The sequence below is a fragment of the Talpa occidentalis genome, unplaced genomic scaffold, assembly GCF_014898055.3.
Source record: "Talpa occidentalis isolate TD23 unplaced genomic scaffold, MPIMG_talOcc4v2.1 talOcc4.6, whole genome shotgun sequence".
In the NCBI taxonomy this organism is placed as follows: domain Eukaryota; kingdom Metazoa; phylum Chordata; class Mammalia; order Eulipotyphla; family Talpidae; genus Talpa; species Talpa occidentalis.
The window spans coordinates 94,635,567-94,647,336 of NW_023604972.1; the positions used below are offsets into that span (position 1 = coordinate 94,635,567).

General features: G+C 39.1%; 1 protein-coding gene across 5 annotated transcripts; it reads right to left on the reverse strand.

The window, feature by feature from the left end:
- Window positions 1-1,242: 1,242 nt before the first annotated feature.
- On the reverse strand, window positions 1,243-11,293 carry ANKRD34B (ankyrin repeat domain 34B). 5 transcript variants are annotated; one of them, XR_008549394.1, is made up of 5 exons: window positions 11,225-11,293; window positions 9,340-9,422; window positions 6,918-7,005; window positions 2,530-4,560; window positions 1,243-1,257 (listed from the first exon to the last, which is right to left on the reverse strand). XR_008549394.1 is itself a non-coding variant. In XM_037529800.2 (4 exons), exon 4 carries the CDS (start codon window positions 4,522-4,524, stop codon window positions 2,980-2,982), a length of 1,545 nt encoding a protein of 514 aa, XP_037385697.1. In that variant the 5' UTR covers window positions 4,525-4,560; window positions 6,918-7,005; window positions 9,340-9,422; window positions 11,225-11,293; the 3' UTR covers window positions 1,440-2,979. The 5 variants fall into 5 exon arrangements, 2 of the variants coding, with proteins under 2 accessions (XP_037385697.1, XP_054544473.1); XR_008549395.1 differs by lacking the exon at window positions 1,243-1,257 and adding an exon at window positions 1,337-1,346; XR_008549396.1 differs by lacking the exon at window positions 1,243-1,257 and having other exon boundaries at window positions 1,440-2,657.
- Between the last annotated feature and the right edge of the window lie 477 nt (window positions 11,294-11,770).

An 11,770-nucleotide genomic window follows, 5' to 3' on the forward strand; every position in this document is an offset into this window, starting at 1 on the left:
GTCCGTGTGGTATTGTGATAGCCTACATTTACCACTGGCTATGATAAAACAATAGGGTACTCTGATGAGTTCCTCAGAATCCACCCATGTTCCTTCTAGTTTCTTTTTGTAGTTCTGAGAATCACTTCAACCAATGTCATGACACCCTTTTCTCCTATGAAGGAGCCTGGAATGACCAGATGGCTGTTTCCACTCCTATGGAATTACTTTTGTATCCTGTGGTGGAAGTTTTCTTCACTTAGATGTCAAATTCTTCACATTAAAGGACCCAAAGTTGCAGGCATACAATAACAATTTTTTTAATTGATGAGAAGATAGGTTTTGAAATGTTCTGACAATTTCGTGCCACTATGACCACCATTTAATGAATGTGAAAATAAAGCTTAGAAGTCATTCAGATGATTGAAATCCCAAAATAGGAAGGTGGGGTAAAGAGGTTTAAGATTGACTAGTTTGAATTTCAGTGGACTCGGGTGTAGGAGCTGTCTCTAGTTTTCCGGTACCCCACCCTGGAGTGATTAGGGCTAGGGTGAAGTGGCCCTAAATGAAAAGTCCTGGGAGTGTCTGATAAAGGAAGTAGATGGAAAATGGACCAGGAGTGGTTGATTTGCATATGGAAGCTGTTTTCTATCTCTAGGAACTAGCAAACTCTGGGAGGTTCGGTCCCTCTAATGTAAGTCCCCAAGATATGAAAGCATCAGAAAATATAAAAAGATAAAAAACATCATCAATACAATTATCATCATCCTGACAAGTTTGTTTTTTTCTTTTTGGGAATCAAATTAGCAGAAAGTGATGCAGTGAGTAGTTAATAAGGGTAGTTATCATCTGAGATTTAAAAATGTTCAGGTAGTAGATGCCTAATGGGTGCATTTTCAGTGAGGAAGTACGTGCCAAGTAGGTGTTCACCTTTCCAACACTGCTTGGATGAGCCCTGTTTACATTTGCCTAAATGGACTTGTTCTATGTCCTCCACAAAATCATCCTTGCCATGACTCAGTATTAGCTCTTTGGAATTCCTGGCCATAATAACTAAGAACGTCATCTGTGAAAGTAATGAATTAAGTGTCATCAGACCTTTAAGTTGAATAATATTTTTATACAGTTAAAATATAACATAGATGCACATATTAGATTCCTGTTACAAATATCTCTGACTTACCATTGGAATCCCAGTGATATATTCTACTTCATGAAGTGAAAAGCTGCACTGGATGGCATTCAACCAGGCTCAGACAGCTTCTGCTCTCTAGTGTCCTTAGGATTGAAAGAGGATTAAAATTCATCCAAATATGGTCAACAAAATTTTAATCCCATTAACTTTTTTTCCACGTTGCACGATTTCTCTTGAAATTATATGAAATATTATCATTAGTATTTGAGATAAATAAAAATCAGTGAAAATCAAAATGACATTTAAAATCTTTATTGATGTCTATTTACATATATGTATTTACATATTCTTCAAACTGAATCCTTACAACTTAAAGCCAAACACTTTTCTCAAAATTAAATCTTGCAAAAGGGGTTTAATTACCTATTAGCATCACATACAATTCTAATTTGAGTCAAAGAATATTTCTAATGTAGTTAATATTATTGTTATTCAAAACATTAAATGAAAAACCTCCAATTATTTTTTCAAATCAAAGTCACAAGAAGTTAAATAATTACTATGTACATTACAATTTGCTTATATCAAATTACCAAGAAAAGCATCATGCCAATTACTAGGATCTCTTTTATGACAGAAAGCAAAGGCAGTTTTCATGTGACAATCATCAGCTCACTCAGGTTTTGTATAGTTTAATTTATTCTTTGTTTTAAACTGCTAGATTGAAATAAGGATTCATTGTATAAACACCATATTTTGAAATCATGTAGATAATATAGTCATTTTATAATCTCTTATGATAGTAGTGTGGTATTCATTTATTTTGCTAGGATTTATTCACAGGTCCTAAAATACTAGATGATTTGAATGTCACCTAAGGAACTTATCCTTTTATATATTATATCAGTGTCTAATAATTATATCAGAAATAAAAAGACATTTCATATTGACCAAATATTTAGTATATTTTATAATTAAGTTTCTACTGGTTTTCTTAATTTTAGCTAACCTAAAATAATCTAATGATACTTTTTCTTTTTTAAAATGAAGCAAGCACTTAGATTCTATTTGTGATAAATCTCAAACTTTTTTTAAATGTCCTTACAAAGGCAAGAATAATTTGATATAAGTAAAGAGGAATGCTTTATAACTTTTTCATTATCTTCGTACAGGGAACCTATAGGGTTCAAAAATCAGGAATTAAAAGATATGGAAAAAAAAGAATTACATATGACATTATAAAGTTTGTTTAAAATAAACAATCAAGACAAAAAATAGCATACAAACACTTGGCCATAGATTATTACTTGTAAAATTCTGATCTGCCATTTAGACACTGATTAAACTACTAATATTAGCTGCTCAGCCAACTATAATGGTTGTCTTTTTGAAATTTTAATTAGATTTTCACATACCTGCAGTCAACATTTTTTAAGAATTAGTCCATTCTTTCTTGAAGCTTAGGTTTATTGATCATAGAATATTTTATAGCTGTCGGTGTCTTATGTTTTGACATCATGGAAAATTACAATTATTTATTGACCTGGAATGCCAAAATAAATTTAATGACTTGTACTCAATGTTTCTTAATAAAATATATGGCAAATCTGAAAAAAAATTGAAATTTATCTCTGCTTATGTGAGATTCTTTCTTGGATTTTACTTAAATTAAAAACAGATGGTTAAATATTGGAGGTTTTGAGAAAAGCTGCCTTAATTTTGACAGAATTCCTTAGCAGAAACTATATATTATTTTTATGTCCACAGTATTTAGTACAATACACAGTACAACATTTGTGATTTCTTCTCTAGTTCTAGATTTCTCTGATATAGAGATTTGAACAAAATGTATTTTCTACCATGTCTTAAAAATTGACTAATTGCTTAATTTGTTCTGTTTGCAATGACTGTCTCCTTAACAACATTTTTTTACTTTTGAATTCTTTAGGGAAAATAGGAACTGTTGGCATAAGCACTTTTTGACCACAAGAAAGAAGGTTGGAAATCTTGTTGTTGGCATTGATATCTGAGAAGGGAGGGTGAGGATTCACATTTAAGGGTGGCAGAAATCCTGGTCTGGTTTGCATGATATTGTGATCTAAAGAGAAAGCTCCAGAACCACGTCTTTCTAAAATTGCATGATTTCTCCTGCTCAGGGGACCTGGGGGAATATTCTCCAACACGTCTTTGGACCCTGACAACAAAGAAGATGCTGGTGAGAGGATCTTTTTCTTTCCTATAACTGCTTTGCCATCTTCTAAAGTTGTGGGGGTAAGGCCAGCTGAGAGCTGGGAATCAGAGCTGTAGTGATTTGCTCCTGAGTTTCTTTTTTGAATGATACTTTTTAAGGTGGAAACAAATATGGTCTGATTAGAGTCTGGGTCCTGGTCAACAGGGATATCAATACATTGCTGACTTCCTTCTGAAAAAAGAGATTGAAAATTTATTTCATCATATGACATCTTTCTTGAGCTGGCCTGATCAAAGGCTCTTAGCAAATGTGCAGTGTCTTTTACATCAATGCTTTGGTGTCTAGTGATGAATCGCTTGGAAAGTGCCAGCCCATTGGTTTTATAGGATAATTCTTCCTCTGGAGTAATATCCTGGAGCTCCTCTTGCAAGGAGGCCACTCTGTTCTGGTGCATTAATAAGGGGGGACTCTTGATCCAGGATGCAGCCTGGGGTAGCTTGGGTCCAGTAGGAGCCATAGACGGTTTCCTCACAGGGGAATCTGGGTCCCATGTATCATCACTGCTTCCTGAAGGTTCCAGATCTTTAAAGCTAAAAAGTGTCATATCCGTTTCAGAAGAATGTGAAAGGGGCGATGTGGCTGTTTTTATGTCTATTTCTGAAGGAGTAGCACAGGTGGCTGGGGAGCGACACCCATCTGGATCCACAGGAGGCATATTTAAATACTGTTTGGTAGTGTGCCTGCCAGAGGGTGATTTTGCTGTGGTTATGATAATGACTTCTTTCCCTTTGGCCTTGCAAGCACTAAGTAGAACTTTCAAGGTCTCGCTATCTTCTGAATTTATAGCATAAACGAGGGCTGAGTAACTAGAATGGTCTTGCAAGCTGAGGTCAGCTCCACTCTGTAGGAGCAAAGAAACAACTTCAGGACCAGCTTTTTCTAAGCAAGCATGCATCAGAGCGGTTTTCCCAGATTTGTCCTGTATGTTGGGATCAGCATTGTTCTCCAACAGGTATTTAACCATTTTGGCCTTACTGACACTCTGGTGATCGACGTGTTTGGTCTTACAAGCAATCATTAAAGGTGTTTCCCCACGGTCATTGCTCTCGTTAATGTAGGCGCCCCCTTCTAGCAAGAGTCTTGTGAGGCGCAGCCGGCTCTGATGGACTGCTTTGATCAGGGAGTTTCCATCACTTGAAATTTCTAGACCTTCATCCATCTTCAAAAGTCAGAAATCAATACCTGGTTATCAAAGCTAATGAAGACCAACTGATTAGCCAGAATCAATATACTAATTTACATACATTTTGTTAGTCACAATTAATTTCTGAAATATGTAAAGATCTAAATGAGATTATAGTATTAATAACAACAGAGCAAACAAGTGCATTAAAATCAAAGAAATTTTAGAATATCAACAACCTTTAGAGAATTACAAACTAAAATTTACTATCAAAATCTTCATGGAATATTTATGATATAATAACAACATAGCATTTCCCTAAATCTTACATTAATTAAAGAATAACCTGCTTGTTTTCTACTTGTGAAAATACGTTTAAATGCTAAAATACAGGGCCTCCCTGGTGGTGCAAGAGGTAAGCACCGCACTATGAGGCGATCCACAGCCTCTGCAGCATGAGTTCAATCCCTAGCCGGCCAGGGAGAAACACACATGGCGCAGCAGACCTCTCCTGTCTTGCCCGCTGCTCCCCTCGGCAGTGTATTTCAGTCAGTTCCCCACTCTGCCTCTGGTGAATCCTCTCATTCCCTGAATCTCTGGCCTGTACCCCAGTTCTTGTATTCACAAATAAATAAATCTTTAAAAAAATAAATAAATGCTGAAATACAAATTTAAGTCCAAAAGCCAAAATTCTGTGTTAATGCAATTAAATCAATTAAAATAGAACATGTTTATGGTAACTTGATGTAAAAAATTCTTAATGTGCTTTTCAATTAATAATACAATAATATTTAGATTCTCAATTTGAGGGGCATTCTGTTCATTTTAAAGGATGAAAAATTATTGGACCACAAGATATTAAAATAACTAACACAGTTCCTGGAATTCACACTGAGATAGGAAATGGTGAGCATGTGATTATGCATTTTTCTTGATTCCATTGCTTAGATCATACAACAACTAGATTATGGGGTTAACAGATAATGTTAGGTTAATTTTGACAGCCGTACATTTGCTCTGAAAAAGGAGTTTTCCAGGCTTGAAACTTGAATGAAGACATGTAACCTTTATAAGCATTTTATTTTTTATTATATAAGCTGAAAATTATCTATGTAATTTTTAAAATAGTTTGATTCAATCTCTTCCTACAGTCAGTACCATTAGGTGATAAAAATTGTATCTTTATCCAGAGCTGAGGAAGTGGATCTCTTTTAACAGTAGTTATGCTGGGTAGAAGAATCAAATGGAAGTTTATATAATGTTTAAATTTAGTACATTTTATTGGGTAGTTTTTAGAAAGCAAGAATTATTATTTATTCTACTCACTTTTAAAATTAAGAAGATGGTACATGAATTTCTACTGGAAATAGAATCAATAACAAATATAATGACCTCTTAACAGAAAGAAGAGAGTACAAAGAAATTATATGAAAAAAGGAAAGACAGATATGCACATGAAATAAATCCAATCGTTAAACAACTATAAGTCCCTAATATGTGCTGGGACACTGGCTACAAAGGTATAAGCATCAGCTCTGGGACACTCACGCAGTTGTTTGGAAGAGATACTGTATAAGTGGCTGATTATAAGTTAAAGTCATGAGACTCCACAGGCTTTAATGGCCTAGGGACTCAAGGGGGTTTCATAGAGGCGAGCCATTGAACTGAGTCTTGAAGACTGCATGCACTCGGTAAGCAGTCAAAGAAGGAAGAGAGAAGACAGAACACCTCTTGTGCAAAGACCTAGAGCTTAAAATAGCCGTTATTTATCACAAATCAGGCCCTACCTAGGCTGATATAATCAAACCTCAGGAAAATATTTTAGCAGGTAAAAACTTCTTATTACTAAAGAATTTTTTTTTAAAGACAAACTCTCAAAGATAGCTGGAAGAGGAGAGAAGGCTATAGCAACATACTATAGAAGCTAGAAAGCAGAGGGTGCAATGGTAGCTGATTTAGCCAAACTGGAAAAGCTGGTGGTAGAGCTGAGACCTCAACCCAGTCATCTACACTTCAGAATCCTTGAACATGGCAGCAAGAGGAAAAGAGAGAGAGGGAGAGAGAGCGGGAGAGAGAGAAAGAAAGATGTGTGTGTGTGTGTGTGTGTGTGTGTGTGTGTAGTACAGCTAAAAGAAAGAGGACTAGGTAAAAGGCTTTTAGAGGGTAGTTAGATCCCTAAGACCTTGCTACTCCAAGTGTGATCCTTCATTGCACCAGGAGTAACAGCATTACCTGAAGCTTGTTAGAAATGTAGAATTTCAGGCTCCACCCCAGATGAATTAGAGCCAACATTCTAACTAGATCTATCTCCAAATATACATATATGAATACAACAGAAGTGAATGCCATGCTTTCTGTTCCCCTCTCTCCATCCCTCCACTCAAGCAACATTCTACAAAAGCTATTCATTTCAGAGTCAGCATACATACCTGCAACTCAGCAACTCAGAAATTTAGGAATTAAGAAATGGGTGACAGTTGGGTCCTAACTCAGAGGTCTATTGTGAAAACAGAGCATCTGAAAAGAGATCATGCGAGACAGTGATTATAAATGAATTTTCTATTAGCATTTTTCATATATAAATAGATTTAATAATGCAAAGAGGTTTTGAGAAATAAGCTGGAATACAATATCAAATATAGAAACCACTTAGTAACTGCAATTCCAGAAGAGATACAATGTCCATCATGTAAAAACACTTTTGAGCAAAAGAAGCATCTGAGAAAGAGGCAGATGAGAACAAAATGCCAGATACCAGATTTCAATATTATATTCTTAGATAGTTTCTAGTATTGAGGTCATCTTGTTTTTTTGTTTTTTGTAATCTTGTAAGAATTGTCTGGAAAGACTTTTAAACCTTTTTATCTACCTTCACATAAAGGCCTTTTTCCACAACACTAAACCTGACCACTTCCTGTGATAACCTTCTCTCATCGTGGTTGGTATCAGAATGTTCTATAAGAAGGAACAATGACAGTGTACTTCAGGATATCTGAAGAGGGGCTGGGGAAAGGGAAGTTGTGTGCTCCAGAGTCTCTGAGAAGCTGGGTGGCCCCACTAGGTTGTGGTAACTAGCAAATCCATCTGCGTTGTGGATGTAGCAGAGCCCTCAGTCCCAGTACTAGAGGATGGTCTAACAAAGACAACTCCATGAAGTTTACTCTTTTCATTGTAAAGCCATGCAAGACCATGGTATTGCTCAATTTTCAAACTGGTCACATTTATTAGAGTAATTTTGAATTGTGTAAATAACTTTTCTAGAGAAAAATGTCAGTTACTTTATTCTCTACATGTATACATGTTTTGCTTTCCAAGGATCTCGTCTTGCAATCTGTACCTTAACAGAATAATCCTCTTGTCTTTGTACCTTGCTCCTCTTTTAATTGGTTCTTTTACCTTGCCTCATCCTGTTGCACTACAACAATGTTGATGTTGAAGTTGGACTTCACAGTCGTGAGCCCTACCTGTGATGAAGACACTTCACCTGCCTACAGGTATCCTAATCCCCAAATATTCTTTCCTCCAGTTTTCTCCCGTGAAACTTCCCCCTGAGGATCCAGGGCTGACCCCAAATTAACATTAGTCAGGCCCTTGGTTATAGTTTAGTTCATAAACGATCCCAAAGTTCAGTGCACCTCCCAAATAGCTAACAGTGAAGAAGGTTGGGGATCAGACAGACCCAGATTTATTCATCCTGACTCCCTACTTACTAGTTGAATGCCCTGGTCAAATCTCTTAGTCTCAGTCTCCTTGTCTGTGGAAGAAGAATCACAGGACATTCATGCCCTGAAGGTGAGGTAATGAAATCAGACACTCACTCACTGCATTCTTTTTTTCAATAATTTTATCTCAGAATTCAATCTGCTTTAATTTTAATCATGCCTTTAATCCACAGTCTATTTAAATAACGTCAAATATTTGAAAATTTTTTTTAAGATCTGTAACAATGTTTTGTAAACATAAATGGAATCTAATAAGTGAAATATGGTAAGAAGATGTCCTTTAAGTGCATTTCCTTATAATTTCCAAATATAATAATTTCAACATTATTATAAGATATTAATTGTTAAATAATGGGATAAATTTTTAAATTTTTTTCAAGAATTAAAAAATTATTTTATCTTTAGAATGTCTTTAACATCCTAGGGCATATTTACTATATACTCTATTAGTGTGTCTCTTTATTCCCAAGGCCTCACTAAAATTACAGTTTAGTTATTAAGATATTTGTAAAAGATACCTATACTGAAGAACAAAAAGTGGAGGAGAGATAGCAGATGAGTAATTTCCATCAGGCACTGGAAATGGGAATGGTGGTGTGGCAAACTGCTTCAGCACAGCAGAGGCCGGAACACAGAGCGCCCCAGACAGGGGACTGGGCGCCAAGGGAGATGACTTACCCGAAAGACCCATAAGGGTTATTAGGACTTGGAGGACCCAAGGGACACAGAAAACAGCAGTGAAGCACAGGTCTGACAAGGAGAGGATGGCAGAAAGTCTGGACAGAACACCTGGAGCCCCAGGTACTTTACCCCACCCCAAGCAGCAGACAGCCACATTCCTAGGCAGGAAAACGAAGATTTATTCTCTGACAAATTGATCAGACAGTCTCCAAACTGGTAGGCAGTGTGCTGAAAACAGGGATAAAATGAGAATCTACAGAATGAGTGGTGGAATCCCTAACTCTCTGCCCTGCTTCCACAGGACTGGAAGCCAGGGAAAAGAAGTAAAAAACGCTAAATGTTAGAATTACAAGCCCTATTCAAAATACATGTTGATAAATGCAGCATTTCAAGCCATAACTATATTCACCCTTCCAGACACCCACTCTAAGTGGAAATAGAAAGTTACCTGAAAACACTATTCCAAATTTCATACTTCACTTAAGTCTTTTCTCTCCCTGGATGAGTTTTCTGTCAGCCAGCTGTCAGTTCCTAGTGAAGAAAATCAAAGCTATTCAAACTTACATAAATATCAATAATTTGCTCTACACATTGCTCTGATTTGGAGTCTAGATTTTTAATTCCCTGTTAAGACATTCCTACAGTTTTTGTTCAGTTAATTATATTTCACTGATTATGAGTCTGTAAAAGTGTCTGGAGAGGAACCTATGTAAACCTGTGTGTGTGTGTGTGTGTGTGTGTGCAGGGCACAGCCTGCCCTGTAAATAATGCTGGGGGCGGGGGAAAGGTGCAGCACTCCCTGCTCTGGCTCCCATACTGTGCAGACCAGAAGGCTGAGGAAGCAGGGACGTTGGGAGAACTCTTACCAGCCTGTTCGCTAGAACTTAATTAGCTATTCCTGTGTCCTTTGTTTTAATATTGCCTTGCTACTTAGATAGAGGTACCTGCAGAATAGGGTTCTCTTTTGAGTACCAAACTCATGTGGTGTCTAGCACAGCAGGCTGAGATGCTTTAAAAGCCATCTAGAGAAGACAGGCTTGGCCTTTTCTGTGACTTCTCCCTGTGCCTACCCCAGTAGCTCTCTTTTCTCTTGGAGATAAATGTTACTTTCCTTTGAGCTGCTTTTACTACTTCTTAATAGGGTCCATGCATCATCCCTTAAAATTAATTGTATGGCCATGGTGGGGAAGGGCAGCTAGGGGAACTAGAAATTGACAAATGAGTTTCAACTTGAAATTCAGTCTCTCCACCTTACCCTAGTCCTTGCCCTTGTGCAGCCCACAATGGGATCAGAGTGGTTCATAGGAGGCAGCAGCGTCAGTATCAGAGACCTGTGTTCTGTCTCCTCCAGACTTACCAACCCTCTGGGAACCTGTTCCCCAGAGCCTGTTTCTCCATCCCTAAAATGGAGATAATAGCTACTTTATAGTAGATAATTGTGAGGATTTAAGAAGATCCTAATACATTTGCCATTTAGGAATTCAACAAATGTCATTTTCTAAACATGCATCACCAAACGAGGTATTGTCCAGGTCTGGGCTGCTGGAGTCTGACAATGGGTAGCCAAGTTCCCTATTATCAATGGATTCTCCACCTTCCATGGGCAAAAGAATCATATGCAGACCTTGTTAAAAATAAGATTCTAGGTTCTACTTCCAGAACACTCCCAGGAGGTGTTATCCTCTGTATAGTTGAAGAAAATTTGCAGCAAACTCTTCATTCCTCCTTATAGTTGCACTTTCTGTATGCGAGGAAGCCCTGTCTAGACTCCTACCAGGCTGTCTCCGTCATCACCTTCAGGTGGGCTGATGCTCAACTCCCCTGCCTGAAAGGCTAGAGATGGCTGCCAGGCTTAGAGAGAGGAAAGGGGGGGACCCCATAGACTTGAGTCAGAATGGGCCAGGGACTGGACGTTTCTTGCCCTGCCCTTTCCAGAAAGGTCTGAAAAAACAGTGATAGGGAACAGCCCAAGGTGAGGATGTGGAAGCAGCTGTAGATGGAATGAAGCCAGTCTGCCTGCCCCCTCCCCAGTAAGGGAAGGGGCAGTCAGAACAAAAGATGTATATGCGATTGTCCCAGAAAAGTGTTGCTCTCAGGCACTGACTTGTAAGAAATATTTAGAAGCTGCCCAAGGGGAAGGGTGCTGATAAGGTTTGTTGCATTTCCCCATCCATACCCCAAAACGGTTGGTGTCTTCTAGTTATTTCAGCGGTCCCCCAGGCCTCCAGCGATGGGCACTGGGGCAGTTACACCCCCACCTCTCTCAGACGCCCATCCTCTCTCCAACACACACACACACACACACACACACACACACACACACACCCCTCTACCTCCAAGTGTCAGGGAACCAAGGTGATGGGATTTACACACACACCCCTCTACCTCCAAGTGTCAGGGAACCAAGGTGATGGGATTTACACACACACACACACACACACACACCTCTACCTCCAAGTGTCAGGGAACCAAGGTGATGGGATTTCCAGGCTCTTGAGGATTCTGGCAGTCCGCTCCGGCTCCGGGAATCTGCTGTTTCCTCCGTCTTTTCCGAGAGCGGGAGGGAGAGAGCCCGAGGTGCTGTCGGAGAAGGGCAAAGGAAGGTGACTGGGGCGACGGCGCCGGGGCACCGATGGGGGCGGGGTGCATGTTTTGTCGCCACGTCTCTGAGACCAGGCTGGCGGCTGGAGGGCTGAGGCCATCGCCATCCACGAAAAAGGGTTCTGCCCAAAGCAGCTGCGGAGCGGTCCCCGCGCTGGGAGGACGCGGCCCTTCCTTGGGAAATGGCGCGCCAGAGGGGGGCAACCATCGCCCCTTCCTGGGGCAGGTGCACTTCTGGACCCCGGGTCTCCGAGAAGGGGCCGGGGGTCCTGGTGCCC

Coding starts and splice junctions, on each gene's coding strand:
- ANKRD34B (XM_054688498.1), bottom strand. CDS start 4,524: ATGGATGAAGGTCTAGAAATTTCAAGTGATGGAAACTCCCTGATCAAA.